General features: G+C 35.8%; 2 protein-coding genes across 5 annotated transcripts in view; one reads left to right on the top strand and one right to left on the bottom strand.

Moving 5' to 3' along the window:
* LOC105381060 (linear gramicidin synthase subunit D) overlaps positions 1 to 1,459 on the top strand; it is a 31,418-nt gene extending 29,959 nt beyond the window's left edge. Inside the window, exons 16-17 of the mRNA XM_048630451.1 lie at positions 230 to 387; positions 856 to 1,459. Coding sequence (XP_048486408.1) covers positions 230 to 387; positions 856 to 996 — 299 coding nt within the window. The 3' untranslated portion in view covers positions 997 to 1,459. The remainder of the gene's footprint in view (positions 1 to 229; positions 388 to 855) is intronic.
* Positions 1,460 to 1,916: 457 nt separating this feature from the next.
* The window catches only part of LOC105381019 (alpha-sarcoglycan), a 31,378-nt gene continuing 8,858 nt past the window's right edge, over positions 1,917 to 24,436 (bottom strand). For 3 of the 4 annotated variants that reach the window (XM_011550650.3, XM_011550652.3, XM_038111510.2), the window contains exons 6-10: positions 13,015 to 13,189; positions 4,160 to 4,410; positions 3,119 to 3,187; positions 2,885 to 2,986; positions 1,917 to 2,487 (exon numbers count right to left, since the gene is read on the bottom strand). In XM_011550650.3, the coding sequence (XP_011548952.3) occupies positions 2,088 to 2,487; positions 2,885 to 2,986; positions 3,119 to 3,187; positions 4,160 to 4,410; positions 13,015 to 13,189 (997 nt within the window). In that variant the 3' untranslated portion in view covers positions 1,917 to 2,087. The remainder of the gene's footprint in view (positions 2,488 to 2,884; positions 2,987 to 3,118; positions 3,188 to 4,159; positions 4,411 to 13,014; positions 13,190 to 24,436) is intronic. The other variant, XM_011550653.3, reaches the window with a different exon arrangement.

Here is a 24,436-nt window from a genome sequence, read left to right as displayed (position 1 = left end):
CATATTATCACAAAATGCATGATAAATAGCTTTTCTTATTAAAAATGCCTTTGCGTGCAAATGTCCGCGACCGGCGTTTGGTTTTCCAAGTTGATTTCTATTTCGATATAAATAATTAACATTCCTTAAAATGTGATGAAAGGTCAATGCATACTTAGATGACATTATTGTTAGTACAAACTATACGATTATATTTAGTAAGTAATACTAAAAATATAAACGTTTACAGGAACAATTCTACATTCATTCATGATGGCCACGGCATCGAATCTCAATGCACGCGACAATGTAGCCGCCATCAGGGCTCTGGAACACGCCACAATGCGCATTGCGAGAGACCGGCGGTTCACAGGAGTCTTCACCACCAACACCAGCCCACTTACACAGGTATTTTACTGATTCAGCATCTGTTAACTCAAATTACAGAGTGTTACAAAAGGTTACTTATGCTAAGCCGAAAAAATATACATTTTTTTTCTCGATATTTCCAAAGCTCGTGGAACGTTGAAAAGTTGTTCAGGATGACCCCTTGAGTCACCCCCTTTCGGCTTAGTATACCCTTTTTGCAACACTCTGTATAATTTTTTGTGGTTACTTAATCAGCTTGTCTTATTGTCTGGTATTATTGCCGGACGTCCGCTGCACCAATCCGCATTGCGCCCGCGTGGTGGACTAGGCCTAAAACCTTCCTTCATTTGAAGTAGACCCGTGCCCCAGCAGTGGGAACGTGATGGGTTGTGATGGTGATTGTCGGACTTAGTAAATATTTAAGCCGTTTTTTTCTTCAAAGTGATTATATCTTCCAGTACCGATAATGCTTAAATACTTATTTTACATGTATTTACCTTCTTCCAGCAATTGGGATCCGATGTCCTCGGCTTCCAAACACTCCTAGACTACCAGATCAACCAGTATGTAGACGCGAACGGCGAAAGAGTCTTCGGCAAGGCACCCGATGATATGCGCGCCGTTGTGTGTTGGAAACCAGTTGAGTAATACCAAGTAGTTTTTGTAAGTTATGATCTTAAACGTTCGGAAGTTAATATTATACACATTATGAATGTGTCTAAGATCCTGTTAAGTATAGTTAGATGATAGGAATCTGTGTATCTACGAGCTACGAGTAATATGACGATGTAGTTAATGTTACGAAATGTATTAATGCACTAATCATTTTATGAAATAAAAGACATAAAAATGCAGATGTAAACGAAATCACGAGATCTAAGTAGTTCCCATGTATGTAAATTGTTTTGAAAATAAGAGGCTCTGATAGGGCATTATTAAGATAAAGCAAGATCGGAAAGTTCAATGATTCTGTGATTGTGTTACACAAAACGTGTATTGTGATCGATTAGTACCTACCTATTATATCATAAGATTATAAGTTAAGTAGGTTCTAAGTGATATGTTAACAAGTATTGTAATAAATTATGTTTTGAGAAGTACAAATAAATAACTCTTTTATTTTTTATCCATATTCGTGAAACCGATGGTGAAGGATTTATAAAAAAAAACTGTGCTAAATAAGTTTAAAGACAATTTATTAACTTTTTAGAAAGAATAGGTAAGTACTTATAGCAAAAACATAGCTAACTAATTTCACTAAGTACTGGTTCAATAATAAACCCTAATAAGTATGTGCCTGTCAGAATCGATACATATTTTTTCACGCTGTTATTGGGTTCAAGTTACTTCTATGATACATAATACACAAATAATTGACTAAAACTTGACTAGAATAGTTTAGAAATACTTAAATGGCATAATATGATTATCAGTATAACATCTAACAGCAATGACTAGGTACCTACGTTGTAAATTTCCCTACTTATATTTAGGTTAGATAAATGCTTAATAATACGAATAGTTGCAACGGTGCATCTCTGCACATCGCTCACCTAACTACCTACAAGGCGTGAAAGTTTAAATGCAACATTTAACTACTTAAAACCTGCTTAACGTTAGCAAAAGTGTTCAAAATCTACAGTATGAAACCTGACGCAGTTTCTTACTAAGTTAGTGCATTAGTAATTCTAACAAAACCATGTTTTGACAGGTGCCTCTCCACCCCCCATCCCCTCATGTCAAATGGCCGACCCACCGACACCTCCCAACCCGTACTTGGCTAATTCAGGTACATTAATATCATCAAGATCTCCCTTCATTGCTACGTAACCAGCCGCATCCATTTTAATCGGCACATAATCTTCTGAACCATCGTTATAATCGACAATCGGGTCTTTCATAGCTGGTTCTGAATTCAAATCATCGATGTAATCTCCGCCTATTTTGGCTTCGTTCAGAAGTTTAAGTGTCTCTTCTAGAACTAAATGACTTGGGGTGTGTTCAGTGTTGCCAGATTTACGATGGTGCAAGGAGTTGGTGGCTGACCCCAGGTACGGAGGAGGCTGCGGTCGGTTGTAGCTTCCAGCCAGGTTGGTTGTTGACTTGGGGCTGTACGGGCGAACCAAGCTGTTGTTTGGGCTGTGAAAAAAAAATGAAACATTTCAATTATTTTCATCTTAAATCGTAATCAAGTTAAAAATGAAATTTGATGGAAATCACAACAGTATAAATGAAGTGAACTTATTCCCTAGAAATAGTCGTATAGGACATGAGCTTACTTCTTTAACACCATGTATAGTTCAAGAGAGGCAGGCTCATCCATCTGTAGCTAATGAATTAACTGTATCAATGTCTCAAATTCGGATAAGTTGATTTTACTATATTTTATATAAGTATTCATACTTTTATGTAACTACAAGAAGGAACACTGCTTCTTATATTCATTTATTAATTAAAATACAAAATTAATCAAACATACAATCCACCTTCGCTTCGTCAAAAATAAAATACACAAGAAATAAAGAGGAACACTTACCTAACACCGGCACTCTTGTTACTGATGTTGTCTGGTATTTGCGTTTGTTCAGTGTTATTGGTCTCATAGCGACAAAGTTCCACTTTACCCGATCTGTGAGCTCTGAAATTATATAGAATATGTTAAAAAAATGTTTTGTCTTCTTTTAAAATCTTGAAAACAAACAAAACTTAAATAAATGGGTTAGTTAGTTTAAAAAGAAGTTAGTTTATCAATCGATTACGTTAAGCTAACCTTCGTTTTCTATAATCAATGCAAATGTGGAATATATTCTCTAGGAAATACTCTGATTCACTATCGTTCCTGAAAGCAAACAAAATACAAACAGAAATAAATAACCAAAAAGGAACTCATAAAACAAAATTAGATACTTAACTAAAGTCTGTTTCTCTGTTCTATCTGTCAATTTAGTACTAAGGTATCTGAGATTAAATTAAAAAAATTAAAAACCGACTTCAAAAAACCACTAAAACGTAAGAAATAATTTAAGGTTTAGACCAATCCTAGGTCACAGTATAAATATACCTAAGCAGGTACTGTTCTTTTTTGATGTTGGTGCAGTGACAAAGTAGTTAATCTGAAGAAATATGGCACCAACTTCAAAAAAGAACAGTACCTGCTTAGGTATATTTATACTGTGACCTAGGATTGGTCTAAACCTTAAATTATTTCTTACGTTTTAGTGGTTTTTTGAAGTCGGTTTTTAATTTTTTTAAAATTATTATTTTATTTTGTTATTTTTAGTTTATTTGCAATAATTATCAATCAAAAGTAAGATGCAAATGATACCAATATGTCCTACTCGTTAATACGAATCATTCGAGCCCAAACACGAGGTAGTTGCTATATACCGTTGAGGAGTTCCCTTGACTGCCTTCCGTTTCCATCATCAGATCAGCTCAAGGTCACCATCATATCTTTTGTTATAATAACAATATTTACGTTATAAATTTCATAAGAATCGGTTGATAAGTGCCCAAAATGGAAATTTATACCCCTGTTTTTACCCCTTTACCCACCCTTGGGGGTGGAATAAAATTCTGAAAAAAAAATGGGACCACCCCTGAGCTCAACCCAATACATCAAAAAAAGAATTTTCAAAATCGGTCCATAAATGGCTGAGTAATCGATGAACATACATAAAAAAAAAAAAAAAACATACATACAGACGAATTGAGAACCTCCTCCTTTTTCGAAGTCGGTTAAAAACAGACTTTACGTCAGGCAGTATAAAATATAAAGATCATCTAGTCTAGACTAACATAAAACACTTACATGCCAGCATAATGGAAACACAGGACAGACGTAAGCGCGGCCATAGATATCATCATCAACACAATCGGGACCACTACGGCTACCGTGAACTCCTTCAAGTAGCTTCTAGAAGGCAAGTCGTGTCGGCTTGGAGCGGACCATGTCTCTGCTGCATGCTGGACCTTTCGGAGCTCAGAATGGGAGTCCGGGGGCGGCATCTCGGCTAGGTACTCTAGGAGTTCTGTGCTGCGCGCTTTGTAGACTGTGTTGTACTGTAAGGACAATAAGGTATGGATAAATATGTGGGGATATCTCACACACGGCTATCCGACCTCAAACTAGGCAGAGCCTGTGATATGGGTGTCGGACAATTGATATATCTACACAAATACATAGATAACTAGATACGTATTAAATAGATAAACGACAACCAGACACAATAAGGACCTATGGTAGGTATGGTACTTCGGTTCAAACAAGTTGGTAGTTCTGAAGTTGGCGGCGAATGCACTTTTGTAACTACCTTGACAAACTATCGCCCTATTAATTATTTCAAAGATGAATAGGTACATATACCTGAAAATTATGTGTAGTTAAGTAGGTTACAGTCACGGATAATCGAGAATAGATGGATTATTAAGTTTGGCAAGAGCCATGGGGTGCATGAAGAATTTGCGTATTTGAGTAGGTATTTGTATATTTAAATTATAGGTAAGTACGGTTCTACCTTTTTTGGCCTAAGATTTATTTGCCCAATCTCATATTGCATAGTAACGTTTGGTCAAAGTCTCGTTTCGCCGAAAATCGTATGGCATACATCTCGTTTAGTAAAATGTTATTTCGCATAATCTTGTTAAGCCTAGTAATGGTATGGCCAAATCTTGAATAGCCTAATAATGCTATAGCATAGGTTATACAAACTAATATAATTTGTTCGGCTTTAACTTTGATGGAGCGTCTTCCTACATAGCGCAAACTGGCGCCTTGGATTGTGGCCGCTATGTAGGAAACGCTCCGCTTTGCTTTTGACGAAAATGTGCACCTAACACGCTCCTCCTCGCTTTGCTCGTCGTCTTTAGATTTCGATCCCATGGAGTTTAATGGCGTTTGTAATAATAATAATGGTCATTCACTTTCGATGTTTTGATCATTCAATATCGTGATTTTCAGGATGAAGGAGAAAAATACCACAATTTGTTCACTTACAACATACTTATTATAGTATTTATTAAAATATTATTAGGAGAAACAAGAAGAGATTATACCAATATGAACAATTTGAGCAAACGAGGCTTAGGTGTTTCAAGTTTGTGCCAAAAGAGTTTTATGCGAAACGAGTCTTATGCCACATAATTCTTGGCGAAGTGATGATTCTACTAAAAAAGTTTAGACCTTACGAGTTATGCGAAACGAGTTTAGGGCAATAAAGATTAGGCTAGATGAGCGGAACCCGGTAAGTACCAACCAACCACCCAATGAAACTTTACTAAAATCCGTTTTTCAGAAACATTTCCGGAACCGAAACCAATTCCGTTTGCAAACTATTTATTTAATATCATTTTAATATAAATCAGCTGAGCATTAATAATGCCATGTAAAATCGATTAAATTGTTAATTTAAAATGAGGTTAAGGCTCTTTAGGGATCAGTACCTCAATAATAATAAAAATCTTTAAGTAAGTAACTAACATTGTGTTAACTACTGGTGTTCCTTATTTAAATAAATAAATAAACTTAGAAGATAGGTAACTATAGGAATTAATGTTGTCCGTCTCTCCGTCCGCCTGTCTGTCAAGACAATGGAGGTGAGTAGGTACCTTCAACAAACAGTTGCCCGAGCACAGGATTCGAAACCTCCGTTTACGTTGCGTATCGTCAAATGTCACTGCCAAAATGTCTGGCAAAAGAGACTGGGCACAAATATATGGAAGCTGGGACCAGCACCAATAGAAATGAGTGATACGTCGTTGAAAAGGATTTTTTTTGCAGAATACGAATAACGGAAGCGCTAGTCTTGATTAACTGTCCAATAAGAATAATCGTACCTTGAAAGTTTTTATATTTTATTTCGGTAATTTTTATGTTTTTGTTAGTTTTTCACATTCATTTTTAATATTTATAACAAAATGATCATCATTCATATAATATTATATTTGTTTATTATATCAGTAAATAAAACCAGTTGAAAGTAATTTCTCCAATTTCAATAATACGTGTTTACGTGTACTACGCCTACGCCCTAACTGTCATCAGGAGAGAGAGTGCAATGCCATAGAAAAATACTTCCTTCCGACGAATATATTTCAAAATGGACAACTTATACGGATTTGGCGTCATAATACTTTTTTGCTCACTTGAAAAGAGCTATCCAACGATGTATGTCTCATCTTTATTGGACATAGGTCCCAAAACGCCCATTGTCATTTGTTAGTTCCAAAAGTGACATTTGTTTTTTCCATATGTTAGGTGGAATTTCACCAAACGCTAAACGTATTTAGTAGCCTGTCATACGTCTGTCAGTTACAAAATGTATTTAAAATTTGATTTAAATACGTTTAGCGTTTGGTAAAAGTGACCCTTCGTGTAGATTCGAAAATAGAATCGAATACTATGCTCGCTGCACTGAGGCGCGACAGATGTATGACAGGCTACTAAATACGTTTAGCGTTTGGTGAAATTCCACCTAACATATGGAAAAAACAAATGTCACTTTTGGAACTAACTTTGCCTTACATTTTGACAGTGACAGTTGACGATACGCAACGTTAACGGAGGATCGAAACTTGTGCACACGACTCTGTTCCTTTGAATCCTATGTACGCGTTCTTGATAGTTTGTCAAAAACTATAAAAGTTTACGTTTTCTTGCATACAAAGTGGCGCCTCTAGCGGAAACTATCGTGAAACTTTTGACAGATAATGTATGAAGATGACAGAACCATACATGTCATATTTTTTTTGACAAATATTACAAAAATAAGTACCTAACTAAGTAGATACGTACGTAAGCAGGTAACCTACTGTTTATTGATAAGTATAATGATTAACTAGGTACCTACTTATGAAAGTAACGGAACAATTCGTGCGGGGGTACACCTCGCTCTTGGCTTTGTTTTTTTAGATGTAGAATCTAAAGATGAAGATAGTGTGTTTTATCGTGGGTTTTCTCGATTTTGTTGAGAAGGAACATTTATTTCAAGTAAGTACTACTATGTAGGTACTTACTTAATAAAATCTGTCTAGAGACAGAAAGGAGGGAAATTAAATTTATTGGAGATCACCGGTTTTCCGGTAAATTCTAATGAATTTTAATGAAACCTAACGAAATTTGGACCAAAAAAGTTAAAGGAGAACCTGTGTTTTTTGTGAGGTGAGTAATTCTGTCTTTTTAATTTGGTCGGTTAGTCATATTTCTTGTTATAGTGCCACAAACTTATCTGTTCCGGTGAGAGCGAACTAAATTGGTCCATACTTACCTCATTACTTACTAATGAATTTCATATTGACATAGATTATATGGACCAATTTAGTTCGCTCTCACCGGAACAGATAAGTTTGTGGCACTATAATCCGTTATGTGAGCCTCTGTGATGATCTGTCATCTGTCATGGTTTTCCTATTATACAGGGTTTTCCAAAAAGGGTATACTAAGTCGAAACCTACGTGTGCAGTACCTATGTTATATTATCTAAGCCCGAAAATTAAATCAAATGTCAAAATTCTCGAAAAAAATATATCCTAGTAGGTAACTATATCGACGGTGGAAAGGCAGAATGTTTTATCCGCCACTTTTGGCGAATATGAGTTATATACACCGTTGGAATCGCCTGATTTTTCTCTTTCGAATGGTGCGGGTCTCGTTTCGATCTGAGCACTTTTTTGGCGCTTAAGACATCGGTGATTTTGGCAATCTTAATACTTTTTTCTTGTATTAAGAGCCACTTTTTTAGTCATTTGTATGTTCAAACATACATTATCAATAATAAAGTTATATAAAACATTTTATTCTTACTAAAACAGTAAAACACTGTGACTTAATTCATTTTGAATGAATGTGAATTTGTATCATTAGTTACTTAAGCGACCTACCTGATTGCGAAATAAAACATAATGCATATAAAACTAAATGCCTTCTTGTCAAAAATAACATAAAAGCACTTAATATATTTTACGTAATTGTAATTTAAGCCTCACTGGCACTTAAACCATTTTATCGGTCAGTCTTACTCGCGGCGTTTGGCGGTTAATACAACTTTACCTAAATCTGTTTAATGGTACAATTGGCACTTAAGCGGTTTTTTGCGATTTGTAGATAATTGATATAAGTGATATAAAACAATACAAAAGAATCGCAATGAAGCGGTTTATGGTGTTTAAGCTGTTATATTATTATTATATCCAGAAGGATATTGCGTGAAAACGCCAATATATAAATAGGACCGGTTGGAAAGGTGTCGCTTCAGTACCCCGCCGGGACGTTTATTCGGAGAGGACGTGCGTCTATGCGACAGTTGGCGCCGCGTGCGCAGCGTAATTACGTAGGTACAAACTCAGATTCGTTCGCCAGTATAAAACTATAAATATTTTTTATTATATCACCAGATAACTACATTAAATTATAATATCTATTATATTACGGTTCTAAATAATAGTGTTGCTATGATTAATATTTATTGAGTTATTAATAAAAATATGCACTTGGATCCTTTCTCCTAAATTGCTGTTTCTATGCAAGTAGGGAATTTTTACGTTTCTCTAAAATGATCAAACCAAATATTTATTTTTTATAAAATATTTTTTCTATGACAATATGGTTCTTCATGTAAATTATTTTTAATGTATTAACATGACATTACTTTTTATACCAAATAAAAATTATATATCAAAAATAAACTTATAATAAAATTATATATAAAAATATTCTTAAATAATTTACCTATATCGAAATCTAGTCAGAAACAGCATTTCTTATCTACATAAAAATCTAACCGAGAATGTGTTCCCATGTTTCGATTTTGATAATTGTTAGGTAATTATACGAAATAGAAGACCACGTTTTAAGTGAGAATTTTCAGAATAAAATATTTTAACGAAAAGCAAACCTTATAGGAAAAAGTTGGACATGAATTAAATTAACTTTTACTCTAACTTCACTTCATCATCCTCCATCGCTGAAGAGTGCAATATCTGGCATCTCTTTTTATGCCTCCGTAGGAATTCCATCGTTCCCTGTTACTTTGCCACTCTTCAGCGATCGTATGGTCCGTATCAATTCGTCTTATTTGGGGGTTGGATATTTAAATTTCTGTCAAGATGCAGGATAGTCATAAATCTCATCATTAAACATCATCATGACCCATTACGTCCCCACTGCTGGGGCACGGGTCTCCTTCCGTGCTTCCGTGCGGGTTGGTGGACTCCAACACAAGCAATCTTGTGCTGAGAGAGTTGACGGGTAAGTGGGCAACCCAACTGTCAGACGTTTTTAAGCCGCCCGAAGGCCTCTGACTAGCCTTAGCGACCTGCCGATTTTATTAATCATAATGATTACGATTATGCATCAAGAAACAAGATGATCCTGGTATATTTGCATCTGCATCCGACTCCTCAGGTGGTGGTTAGGATCATTAAAAACTTCGGCAATGTGGCCATACCATCTTGAAAGTCAAGCTTCCATAGTAATAAGGAGATATCCTGGGTTTTGTTGCCATGTTCATCAAGATGCTTTGTATAGATCCTTCGTGTTTTCTATGGCAGCCGATGGTTGTGGTCTCATTTCTGGACATAGAGCCACCCCTAGCAGCGTTTGTCTTTTTAAATTTCGTTTTTATACCTATTAAGTTCACAAAGAAAATACTCGTACGCAAGTGCTTCTTTAGAATGGTCGTTTAGTTCGACGTTAAGTCTTTCTTGATGGTGGATCCCATGTTTCTTTAGAGATACCATTCATTCTTTAAGTGTTCCTTGTGCCTTATTATTTCTTCGCAAATTTTTAACAACACGTCTTTGATGCCAGACTTTTGATCTTTGAATGAGACCTCGTCCAGACTTAGTAGATGGTATTTGTTGTCGATCTGGATACTAAGTTATCTTCTAACTTGTGGGTCCTGCAGCTTATTTACATATCACGACACCTTTGGCAGATCTTGTCGTCAGCCGGCCCCGACAAACTACCAGCAGTATTTCTTTTCAGTTGCTCTAAAGCACTTGCAGTCCCTTTAGCCATTTTATTCCAACGATCATTATGCGAGGGCGTAATGCCATTATTGTGGAAGTCTGCCTTTATTAGTCCGATTCACAAGAAAGGTCCAAAAGATATTGTCAGCAACTATCGACCAATTTCTAAACTATGCCTTATTGCTAAGATATTTGAGCGTATCGTCTATGATCAGATTTACTCATCACTAAAGCTAACTTTTAACCCTAATCAACATGGTTTTCTAAAGAAAAAATCTACAGTCTCAAACCTTCTCGTTTTCAATGAGTTTATCAGTGAACAAATGGATAACAATAATCAAGTAGATGCTGTTTATACTGATTATAGTAAAGCATTCGACCGGATTGACCATGTAATGCTACTCAAAAAGCTTCTATCAGTCGGAATTCGTGGGGATCTATTTCGCTGGCTCAAGTCCTATATATCGAACAGGACGCAATCAGTGGTATTAAATGGTTATATGTCAGCATGGAAAAACATTCCTTCCGGGGTGCCACAGGGATCCCTATTAGGACCCCTCCTATTTATTATTTTTATTAATGATATTGACATTTGCTTTAATCATTCCGAATTTCTCCTTTTTGCTGATGACATGAAGGTGTTTAGAGTGGTCAACAGCCCGAATGACTCTGATTTACTACAGGACGATCTTAATAGACTTGCGACATATTGCAGACTTAACAGTTTAGACATAAATGTCTCTAAGTGCTTCTCCATTTCATTTGGCCGTAAACGAAACATGTACCAGAGTACCTATAGTCTTAGCGACCAATCTATTTCCATCTGTAATGAGATAAAGGATTTGGGTGTAATAATGGACTCAAAATTACTTTTTGACAAACATGTAGATGCAATAGTAAAGAAAGCATACAAATTACTAGGGTTTCTTATGCGTTCGTGTAAAAATTTCAAGCTGATGAAGTCTATTAAGATAATTTACTGCAGTCTTGTAAGAAGCAACTTGGAATACGCTTCTCAAGTGTAGAACCCACGTTATGGCGTCTATATTTCAAAAATTGAGTCCATACAAAAAAAGTTTATTCGTTTCCTATGTTATAAATTTAAAATTCGAAGACGTAGCTATGAGTTTCATTGTAACCAATTCCACCTTCTTCCTCTTCAAATCAGGCGTGAAGCAGCAGATTTAATATTCCTCACTAGACTGGCTCAGAATAGTATTGATTGTCCAGATCTACTGAATAAAATCAATCTGTTAGTCCCCTCACGTCCGTTACGTCTCAAATCATTGGTGCATGTTCCACTCGTTCATACCAACTACAGGCAGAACTCGTTTCTTTTGAGAGCTTCGCGCTCTTTCAATACGCTTAGTAACGACTGTATGGACATAGACATGTTTTGTAGTAGCGCTCGTTCTATCAGCTATAATCTAACTAATAAGTTTAGCTCAACTATTTATGATTAGTAGTAACATTATTTACTTAACGGTTATTTTATGTAATACTCATATCATATTGTAGGTATAAATCATATTTTATTTAGCTTAGTTTAGTTTCGTGTTTCTAGTTAGGTTAGTATGTTTGCATACATAGGAATCATTTGTGTATACTCTGTTATCAATTAGTGAAAACTAGTAATTGGCTTTCAACTGTTTATTTTTAGTGTTATACTGTTAAATTTTAGCTGTAAGTTTTCCATAAAATAAATAAATAAATAAAAAAGTAATTCGCCAAAAGACAAAAGTCTTCGACGTCGGTATGCAGGTCACTGAACTGAAATGGGAGTCGGCAGAACACTTGGCTCGAAGGCAGGACGGAAGATGGAAAAAGGCGGTGACAGAATGGTGGCATAGAGACGGACGAAGAAATGTCGGTTGGATTATGATTATTAATTGATGAATAAGTAAACCTGATCACTTGGATCTCAATCTCAAAATGATTTCGCGGTGAACAATATTTTAATAAAGTTTATAATAAAATAATGCTTCGAGAAAAGGATGTCACTGCCGTGCCCCCAGATATTATGAAATTTTTGTTTTCAATCTAGCTGACCCTTCTTACCTTTTATACCTTCCCTGGACTTCCACAAATATTTCTAGACCAAAATCGGCTCAACCGTTCTTCTGAGGTCCAATTATAAGTTCATTTATTCTTTAAGTCATTCATCTTAGATATAAATTGCCTTAGTTTGGCGGTTAATTCATTCTTATGGAATGTTTAAAGTAACATAAATTATTATAAAACATTATACTGGTGTGATGGTTAAATCTCCTTGGTCTTTAAATTGTTTTTACTTGTATTTTATTAAAATGTTAATGTCGTTTAAGCCAATTTTACCTGACTGAGATTTCAGATGCCTATGTCTTATGTCCCTTATTACAGTAAATATAATATGTACATTCATTTTATATACAGAATTACATAGAAAACTATTTCAATTTTACGTATTTTAATTTTCAAAGCCATAGCTAGAATAATTACAGAGATATGATTTTTTTTCGAAAATTTCAAACTTTAAATCGCTCTGGTGAACATTTTATGTCATGGCGCTTCAAACATTCTGCCTTTCCACCGTCGATATTAGGTTAGTGATCCGACAATTTCAAAATAAAATAAATTAAATAATCTTACTTTTGTTAAACATAGACTAAGTTACTGAAAATAAATATTTTGTATTTTGTAAATATTTTGTATTTTTTTTACCAACTCAAAATTGCACCAGTCGAGAGTCAAGCCAGCGTCTCTGAACAGTCGTTCAACAGTTGTCCTCTTGTACTCTCGCGGACAGCTGGGCAGTCGAGACAGAGGGCGCACCTCCTCACGAAGCCTCTTCAGCTCAGCTGAAAACGGCTTTGAACTGCCGAGTCGGACCACTAGGCTGAAAAATTTGTATGCTGTGTTATGACAGACTGAAACACTTATGCCGACTACAACTTAACATCTTTCGATAGCGTGATACATTAGTTAGGTAGTTTTTTTTTTTTTTTAATCTTTATTAATTTAAAAGGGCTTGGTACACAAGTGACCATGTCACCCTCATTATTACACACACTTAATTAAGCTTATCTATTTGAATTAAATCTAGCACTTAAACCAAAATTGACAATTTTATACAGTATTTTAGCCTTATCAGAGTTCGGTCGTGCTAAAATGCTATTACAGCCACCAGTTACTTGTAAACTATTATAATATATAAAGCTGGATTACCACTCACTGACTGACTGACATAGTAGTTCTCCCAGAAGGAGCCATTTTTTGATATAACAATGTTTTACGGAAATGTACAGGGTGCTCGGGTGAGTAGAGAAAAACCTCGACTTTTTAAAAAAAGTTGTAAAAAAAAAAAATTTTTTTTGTTCCTCCGTTTTGGTGACCATACATTTTTTTATATTTCGAGGGTGTATTTAGAGTGTCTGACAGATTATAAAAAAAATATAAAAAAATAAAAAAACAAAATGGCGGCCGAGTTGCAGTGAGGTAAAGTTTAGGGCGTGTCAGACCCGACTTGAGGTGAATTGATCTCCCGGAAGGGGGGGAGGTGGGGAGATGGTGTTTTTTGTAAACGGTGGGACACATGATGAAATTTATGGGAAAATTCCAAAAAAAATATTTTTTTTAATTGCGGGTGGAGGGGAGATTTTTTTATAAAAACGTGTTTTTTCGGGGATTTTCAAAGCATTTTTTTATTGTGTTCGAGGCGTTTGACAGGTTTGACTTGTATGGAGCGGTTGTGTAGTTTGACGAGTAGAGTTGCCATGTGAAAGAATTTTCCCCATTTTTAGGGTAAATTTCTAAATTTTCCCCAAAAACATGAAAAGTAGAAATAGGCACTTTTGATTTTAAAATTTGATGCAGTTTTGTCGGAAAGACCCGTACTAATGACATTTGACCATTTTTATTACTTTCGACTAGCAACCCTGGGCGATAGGCGAGATTATATTTTTTCGGATTTTTTTACGTCGACCCAACTTGAGGTGAATTGATCTCCCAGAAAGGAGGCAGGTGGGGTGATGTTTTTTTTTGTACACGGTCTGATGTATGGTGCAATTTATGGGAAAATTCCGAAAAGTTGAAAAAACAAAATGGCGGACTGCTTTGGCGGCCATTTTGTAAAAGTGACTTTTTTTCACGATTTTTGATTTGAATTTTGACCTATTTAGAGTGGTTGGGGAGATTTGTCTTGTACGGCGCATTTGTGTAGTTTGTTGAGTAGACTATACCTACTAAATAAAATTTCCCCATTTTTAGGGAAAATTTTGAGATTTTCCCTAATAACCTGAAAAATAGAAATAACCGTTTTGGATTTTAAAAAATGATGCAGTTTAGTCAGAAAGGCTCATACTAATGACATTTGACTATTTTCATCACTTTCGGCTGGCAACCCTGAGAAATACGGGAGATTATATTTTTGAAAAAGTTCGACGTCGATTCAAGTTGAGGTGAATTGATCTCCCAGAAGGGGGGGAGGTGGGGTGATGATTTTCTTTGTACATGGTTGGATATATGGTGAAATTAATAGGAAAATTCCGAAAACTGCAAAAATCAAAATGGCGGATGAAGTGGCAGCCATTTTGTAAAAGAGAAATTTTACATGTTTTAAGGCTATTTCACCTGTATTGAGTGGTCTGACAGTTTTGACTTGTAGAGCGCGTTTGTGTAGGTGAATGCATTTAGTTTTCCTATGAAATAAAAACTCCCCATTTTTAGGGAAAAAAGCAAAATTTCCCTAAAAACATGAGAAATTATACATAAATATGCAATTTTATCGTTTTGTGATGGTCTGAGGAGATTCGAATGTATGGCGCGTTTGTGTAGTTAAATGCATAGATTTTTAATAAATAATAAAAAACCTCCCCACTTATAGAAAAAAAAACAAAATTTCCCTAAAAACATGGGAAAATTTACCAACATTAGCAATTTCACCCTGTTGAAGTGGTCGGACAGATTTATGGTATATGGCGCATTTGTATAGATAAATACAAACAATAATTATTTAAAATAAAAACTCCCCACTTGTAGGAAACAAAATCAAAATTTCCCTAATATAATGGGAAATTTAACATAAATATGCAATTGTATCGCTTTGAGATGGTCTGAGTCAAGTTGAGGTGAATTGATCTCCCAGAAGGGGGGGAGGTGGGGTGATGATTTTCTTTGTACATGGTTGGATATATGGTGAAATTAATAGGAAAATTCCGAAAACTGCAAAAATCAAAATGGCGGATGAAGTGGCAGCCATTTTGTAAAAGAGAAATTTTACATGTTTTAAGGCTATTTCACCGGTATTGAGTGGTCTGACAGTTTTGACTTGTAGAGCGCGTTTGTGTAGGTGAATGCATTTAGTTTTCCTATGAAATAAAAACTCCCCATTTTTAGGGAAAAAAGCTAAATTTCCCTAAAAACATGAGAAATTATACATAAATATGCAATTTTATCGTTTTGTGATGGTCTGAGGAGATTCGAATGTATGGCGCGTTTGTGTAGTTAAATGCATAGATTTTTAATAAATAATAAAAAACTCCCCACTTATAGAAAAAAAAACAAAATTTCCCTAAAAACATGGGAAAATTTACCAACATTAGCAATTTCACCCTGTTGAAGTGGTCGGACAGATTTATGGTATATGGCGCATTTGTGTAGATAAATACAAACAATAATTATTTAAAATAAAAACTCCCCACTTGTAGGGAACAAAATCAAAATTTCCCTAATATAATGGGAAATTTAACATAAATATGCAATTGTATCGCTTTGAGATGGTCTGAGGGGTTTCAAATGTACAGCGCGTTTGTGCAGTTAAATGCATAGAATTTTAATTTAAAATAAAAACTTCCCACTTTTAGGGAAAAAATCAAAATTTCCCTAAAAACGTAGAAAAAATTACCTACATTAGCAATATCACCCCTTTGAAGTGGTCAGACAGATTTATGGTATATGGCGCCTCTGTGTAGATAAATACAAACAATTACTATTTAAAATAAAAACTCCCCACTTTTAGGGGAAAAAATATTTTTCCCTTAAAACATACAAAATGTAAATCTACTTTACCACAGTTTAAGTGCCGAGCGCAGCGAGGCCTTAGTCCTTCTACAAGCTATACCAAAATAAAACCAGCCGAGCGCAGCGAGGCATCCGACAAGTAACCCTGCCATAAATAAAAGAAATCCGAGCGAAGCGAGGCATTACGTATCATAATTATTAATATCAATAAAGAAAAACTACGGGAAAAGGCTCGTTTAAGAAGTGGAAAGCCGAGTGAAGCGAGGCAAAACAACCTAAACCATCAATCCAAAACCAAGAGAGCCGAGCGGCTGAAATCAACATCCGAAAACCCGAAGAGCCGAGCGAAGCGAGGCAAAATAACTGAAACTACCATTCCGAGACCTGGAGAGGAGCCGAGCGAAGCGAGGCTAAACTACTTTAATCACCAACTGCCTGTTTAACTGGAGAGCCGAGCGCAGCGAGGCTAAACATTTCAAAACATCATACCACAACCACTGAAGAGCCGAGCGCAGCGAGGCAATACAACTTAAGTAATACAACCTTACCGTAAAAGAGGAGCCGAGCGAAGCGAGGCAAAACAATGCGAACCACCATACTTCAAACCCTGGAGAGCCGAGCGAAGCGAGGCAACACTACTCAAACCCTCTTCAACACAACTATATAACCTGAGAGCCGATTGTGGCTAAGAAATAACTTGAATGAATAAAATTAAAGCCAAAGTGTAAGTTTGGGCGCGTTTATAGTTCCATATGTGTGCAACCAATTATGGATTAAATTTAAGTAAAGCATAGTTCTATAATGTTAAAAAACGCACTTTATTTTACTTACTTAAACAGCAAACCCACATAAGAAATTAATGAATCAAAAAAAGCCTATAAATTTCGTTGCTATGAAAAAGTTTCTCATCAGGACAAAGTAAACTAATAATCGAGAAGCTAGAAAAATGCGCGAATGGAGGTCAGTCCGATTTTTAATGAGGTGTTAAAGAACCCAATATTTGTACACAAAACTATGTCGGCTCGATAAGTTAAGGAAAGTAAGTAAGAAAAGTTTACGAAACCATAAAATGACCATATACGATCAGTTTCTTTACCGTATTTGTGCGAAGACTATCCGTAATTCACAGTGAAAATGGTTTTCAAGGCAAATATTAACATTCCTGTGGTGTTTTTTGTTTTAATATAAACCCTAATGCCAGAAATATCCGTTGTATTATGGCAAAGTCAATACCCATCTGTTACCAAATTTCATACTGAAATCATTTTTCAGCTACGTTAAATGCTTCCCTATCTAAGTTATACCTATATTAATACTGAAATTAGATTTCAAGAGAAAATTTAACCCCATAAAAATGCTCAAGTGAATAACCGTATCTCACCAAAATTCATACTGAGAACCGTAGCCCACCTAAAACAAAATTATCAGTACCCCTGTCATAACGAAAATCGAACTGAAAACAGTTTCTAAAGCAATACCAAACGCATGAAAGATTTGCTACGGTATGGTCAAGTCAATACCCTGCTGAAACCGAAATTCATCCTGAAAACTGTATCTCACCTGAAACAAAATCATTGTACCCCTTTAATGAAGAAATTCATAGTAAATACAGTTTTTAAGGCATAACATAACGCAAGAAAGATTTGCTACGATATGTTCAAGTCAATACCCTGCTGAAACCAAAATTCAAAATGAAAACAATCCCACCTAAACCAATAGCATCAAAGCACCGCGCGGCTGCTTGCAGCCCGCGCCACAACGCGACCTCTAGTTATAATATATATAGCTGGATTACCACTGACTGATTCATTGACATGATTGTTCTCCCAGAAGGAGCCATTTTTTGATATGAAAATGTTTTAGGGAAATGTACAGGGTGCTCAAGTGAGTAGAGAAAAAATCCGAAATTTTAAAAAAAGTTGTAAAAAAAAAAAATTTTTTTTGCTCCTCTTTTTTGGTGACCATACATTTTTTTATATTTCGAGGGTGTGTTTAGAATGTCTGACAGATTATAAAAAAAATATAAAAAAATAAAAAAACAAAATGGCGGCCGAGTTGCAGTGAAGCAAAGTTTAGGGCGTGTCAGACCCGACTTGAGGTGAATTGATCTCCCGGAAGGGGGGGAGGTGGGGGGATGGTGTTTTTTGTAAACGGTGGGGCACATGATGAAATTTATGGGAAAATTCCAAAAAATGATTTTTTTTTAATTGCGGGGGGAGGGGAGATTTTTTTATAAAAACGTGTTTTTTCGGGGATTTTCAAAGCATTTTTTTATTGTGTTGGGGGCATTTGACAAGTTTGACTTGTATAGAGCGGTTGTGTAGTTTGACGAGTAGAGTTGCCATGTGAAAGAATTTTCCCCATTTTTAGGGTAAATTTCGAGATTTTCCCCAAAAACATGAAAAGTAGAAATAACAACTTTTTATTTTAAAATTTGATGCAGTTTTGTCGGAAAGACCCGTACTAATGACATTTGACCATTTTTATTACTTTCGACTGGCAACCCTGGGCGATAGGCGAGATTATATTTTTTCCGATTTTTTTACGTCGACCCAACTTGAGGTGAATTGATCTCCCAGAAGGGAGGCAGGTGGGGTGATGATTTTTTTTGAACACGGTCTGATGTATGGTGCAGTTTATGGGAAAATTCCGAAAAGTTGAAAAATCAAAATGGCGGACTGCTTTGGCGGCCATTTTTTAAAAGTGACTTTATTTCACGATTTTGGATTGGATTTTTCACATGTTTAGAGTGGTTGGGGAGATTTGTCTTGTACAGCGCATTTGTGTAGTTTGTAGGGTAGACTATACCAGTTAAATAAAATTTCCCCATTTTTAGGGAAAATTTTGAGATTTTCCCCAAAAACATAAAAAATAGAAATAACCGTTTTGGATTTTAAAAAATGATGCAGTTTAGTCAGAAGGGCTCATACTAATGACATTTGACTATTTTTATAACTTTCGGCTGGCAACCCTGAGAAATACGGGAGATTATATTTTTGAAAAAGTTCGACGTCGATTCAAGTTGAGGTGAATTGATCTCCCAGAAGGGTTGAAGGTGGGGTGATGTTTTTCTTTGTACATGGTTAGATATATGGTGAAATTAATAGGAAAATTCCAAAAACTGCAAAAATCAAAATGGCGGATAAAGTGGCAGCCATTTTGTAAAAGAGAAATTTTACATGTTTTAAGGCTATTTCACCTGTATTGAGTGGTCTGACAGTTTTGTTTTGTAGAGCGCGTTTGTGTAGGTGGATGCATTTAGTTTGCTTATGAAATAAAAACTCCCCATTTTTAGGGAAAAAAATAAAATTTCCCTAAAAACATGGGAAGTTCCACATAAATATGCAATTTAATCGTTTTGTGATGGGCTGAGGGGATTCAAATGTATGGCGCGTTTGTGTAATTAAATGCATAGATTTTTTATTAATAATAAAAACTCCCCACTTATAGAAAAAAAACAAAATTTCTCTAAAAACATGGGAAAATTTACATAAATATGCAATTTTGTCGTTTTGTGATGGTCTGAGGAGATTCGAATGTATGGCGCGTTTGTGTAGTTAAATGCATAGATTTTTAATTAATAATAAAAAACTCCCCACTTATAAAAAAAAAACAAAATTTCTCTAAAAACATGGGAAAATTTACATAAATATGCAATTTTTTTGTTTTGTGATGGTATGAGGAGATTCGAATGTATGGCGCGTTTGTGTAGTTAAATGCATAAATTTTTAATTAATAATAAAAACTCCCCACTTATAGAAAAAAAAACAAAATTTCCCTAAAAACATGGGAAAATTTACATAAATATGCAATTTTATCACTTTGAGATGGTCTGAGGGGTTTCAAATGTATAGCGTGTTTGTGTAGTTAAATGCAAACAATTTTAATTTAAAATAAAAACTCCCCACTTAAAGGGAAAAAAAACAAATTTTCCCAAAAAACGAAGAAAAAATTACCAACATTAGCAATTTCACACCGTTGAAGTCGTCGGACAGATTTATGGAATATAGCGCATTTGTGTAGATAAATACAAACAATAATTATTTAAAATAAAAACTCCCCACTTGTAGGGAAAAAATCAAAATTTCCCTAAACACGTAGAAAAAATTACCAACATTAGCTATTTCACCCTTTTGAAGTGGTCAGACAGATTTTTGGTATATGGCGCATTTGTTAAGATAAATACAAACAATTATTATTTAAAATAAAAACTCCCCACTTTTAGGGGACATTTTTTTTTCCCTAAAAACATTCAAAATGTAAATCAACTTTACCACAGTTAAAGTGCCGAGCGCAGCGAGGCCATAGTCCTTCTTAGTCCTTCTACAAGCTATACCAAAATAAAACCAGCCGAGCGCAGCGAGGCATCCGACAAGTAACCCTGCCATAAAGAAAAGAAATCCGAGCGAAGCGAGGCACTACGTATCATAATTATTAATATCAATAAAGAAAAACTACGGGAAAAGTCCCGTTTAAGAAGTGGAAAGCCGAGCGAAGAGAGGCAAAACAACCTAAACCATCAATGCAAAACCTAGAGAGCCGAGCGGAGCGAGGCAAAACTTCTGAAACCAACATCCGAAAACCCGAACAGCCGAGCGAAGCGAGGCTAAAGTACAATAAACACCAAGTGCCTATGTAACTGCAGAGCCGAGCGAAGCGAGGCAAAACAACCGAGTCTACCATTCCGAGACCTGGAGAGGAGCCGAGCGCAGCGAGGCAAAACAATCCAAACCACCATAGCCTTGGAGAGCCGAGCGTAGCGAGGCAAAACATTTCAAAACATTATACCACAACAACTGAAGAGCCGAGCGCAGCGAGGCAATACAACTTAAGTATTACCTTACCGTAAAAGAGTAGCCGAGCGAAGCGAGGCAAAACAATGTAAACCACCGTACCGCAAACCCTGGAGCGCCGAGCAAAGCGAGACAGCACTACTTATACCCTTGTCAACACAACTATACCTATAACCTGAGAGCCAATTGTGGCAAAAAAATACCTTAAATTAATAAAAAAGAAAGACAAAGGTTTGGGCGCATTTATAGTTCCAATTATGGATTAAATTGAAGTAAACCATAGTTCTTTAAAAAATAGTCTCAAACAGCAAACCAACGTAAGAAATTAATGAATAAAAAAGCCTGTGTATTTCGTTGCTATGAAACTAATAATCGAGAGGCTAGAAAAACGCGCGAATGGACGTGAGCGGTGGTAGCTCAGTCGGGTAAGCGCCCGCTTCACACGCAAGAGATGCGGGTTTGAATCCCGGCGCTGACATGTACCAATGAGTTGTTATAACATAAGTACAATGTATACCATCGCTCTTACGGTGAAGGAAAACATCGTGGGGAAACCTGCATATCTAGATTTAGCACATCTAGATATGGGAACCCACCAACCCGCAGTGGACCAGCGTGGTAGGAAATGGTCCAAGCTTAGGAAGGCAGTTTTTTTTATGTAAAGCCAAATTTAAGAAATATCTTTTGTACACTCCCGGGCAATGAAAAAGTTCCACTCACAAAATGCCGACACCATACGACCCCAATTTTTACAAAGATTTAATTTAAAATTGGAACAAAATATTACCGTTTTTAGTTGGTAATATCCTGACGCTCTGTTAAATGTACGTCATGTTGCAGAAGACGGCATTAAGCTAGATTTTTCCGTTTTGCTTTTCTCAGTGGAACCTTTTCATTGCCCGTCACTGTATTATGGCAAAGTCAATACCCATCTGTTACCAAATTTCATACTGAAATTAGATTTCAAGGGAAAACTAAACCCCATAAAATATTTGATACGTAATAGTCAAGTGAAAAACCGTATCCCACCTAAAACAAAAATCGTCAGTAAGTACCCCTGTTATAATGAAAAATCATAGTAAAAACAGTTTTGAAGGCTTTGTAACAAAACGCAAGAAAGATTTGCTACGGTATGTTCAAGGCAATACCCTGCTGAAACTGAAATTCATACTGAAAACTGTTTCCCACGTCAAACAAAATCATCAGTACGCCTTTAATAAAAAAAAAAATCATAGTGAACACAGATTTTAAGGTGTAACAAAACGCAAGTAGGATTTGCTACGGTATAGTCAAGTCAATACCCTGCTGAAACTGAAATTCATACTGAAAACTGTCTCCCACCTAAACCAAAAGCATCAAAGCCCCGCGCGGCTGCTTGCAGCCCGCGCCACAACGCGACCTCTAGTTATAATATATAAAGCTGGATTACCACTGACTGATTCATTGACATGATTGTTCTCCTAGAAGGAGCCATTTTTTGATATGAAAATGTTTTAGGGAAATGTACAGGGTGCTCGGGTGAGTAGAGAAAAAATCCGACTTTTTAAAAAAAGTTGTAAAAAAAAAAAATTTTTTTTGTTCCTCCGTTTTGGTGACCATACATTTTTTTATATTTCGAGGGTGTATTTAGAGTGTCTGACAGATTATAAAAAAAATATAAAAAAATAAAAAAACAAAATGGCGGCCGAGTTGCAGTGAAGCAAAGTTTAGGGCGTGTCAGACCCGACTTGAGGTGAATTGATCTCCCGGATGGGTGGGAGGTGGGGGGATGCTGTTTTTTGCAAACGGTGTGGCACATGATGAAATTTAAGGGAAAATTCCAAAAAAATGTTTTTTTTATAATTGCGGGGGGAGGGGAGATTTTTTTATAAAAACTTGTTTTTTCGGGGATTTTCAAAGCATTTTTTTATTGTGTTGGGGGCATCTGACAGGTTCGACTTGTATGGAGCGGTTGTGTAGTTTGACGAGTAGAGTTGCCATGTGAAAGAATTTTCCCCATTTTTAGGGTAAATTTCGAGATTTTCCCCAAAAACATGAAAAGTAGAAATAGACACTTTTGATTTTAAAATTTGATGCAGTTTTGTCGGAAAGACCCGCACTAATGACATTTGACCATTTTTATTACTTTCGACTGGCAACCCTGGGCGATAGGCGAGATTATATTTTTTCGGATTTTTTTACGTCGACCCAACTTGAGGTGAATTGATCTCCCAGAAGGGAGGCAGGTGGGGTGATGATTTTTTTTGTACACGGTCTGATGTATGGTGCAGTTTATGGGAAAATTCCGAAAAGTTGAAAAAACAAAATGGCGGACTGCTTTGGCGGCCATTTTGTAAAAGTGTCTTTTTTTCACGATTTTTGATTGGATTTTTTACCTATTTTGAGTCGTTGGGGAGATTTGTCTTGTATGGCGCATTTGTGTAGTTTGTTGGGTAGACTATACCAGTTAAATAAAATTTCCCCATTTTTAGGGAAAATTTTGAGATTTTCCCCAAAAACCTGAAAAATAGAAATAACCGTTTTGGATTTTAAAAAATGATGCAGTTTAGTCAGAAAGGCTCATACTAATGACATTTGACTATTTTTATCACTTTCGGCTGGCAACCCTGAGAAATACGGGAGATTATATTTTTGAAAAAGTTCGACGTCGATTCAAGTTGAGGTGAATTGATCTCCCAGAAGGGGGGGAGGTGGGGTGATGTTTTTCTTTGTACATGGTTGGATATATGGTGAAATTCATGGGAAAATTCCGAAAACTGCAAAAATCAAAATGGCGGATGAAGTGGCAGCCAATTTGTAAAAGAGAAATTTTACATGTTTTAAGGCTGTTTCACCTGTATTGAGTGGTCTGACAGTTTTGACTTGTAGAGCGCGTTTGTGTAGGTGGATGCATTTAGTTTTCTTATGAAATAAAAACTCCACATTTTTAGGGAAAAAAACAAAATTTCCCTAAAAACATGGGAAATTTTACATAAATATGCAATTTTATCGTTTTGTGATGGTTTGAGGGGATTCGAATTTATGGCGCGTTTGTGTAGTTAAATGCATAGATTTTTAATTAATAATAAAAACTCCTCACTTATAGGAAAAAAAAACAAAATTTCCCTAAAAACATTAGAAAATTTACATAAATATGCAATTTTATCACTTTGAGATGGTCTGAGGGGTTTCGAATGTATAGCGTGTTTGTGTAGTTAAAGGCATTAAATTTAAATTTAAAATAAAAACTCCCCACTTGTAGGGAAAAAATCAAAATTTCCCTAAAAACGTAGAATAAATTACCAACATTAGCAATTTCACCCCGTTGAAGTGGTCGGACAGATTTATGATAT

This window comes from Plutella xylostella, chromosome 26, assembly GCF_932276165.1.
Source record: "Plutella xylostella chromosome 26, ilPluXylo3.1, whole genome shotgun sequence".
Lineage (NCBI taxonomy): Eukaryota > Metazoa > Arthropoda > Insecta > Lepidoptera > Plutellidae > Plutella > Plutella xylostella.
This window is presented reverse-complemented; position numbering and strand designations above follow the sequence as displayed.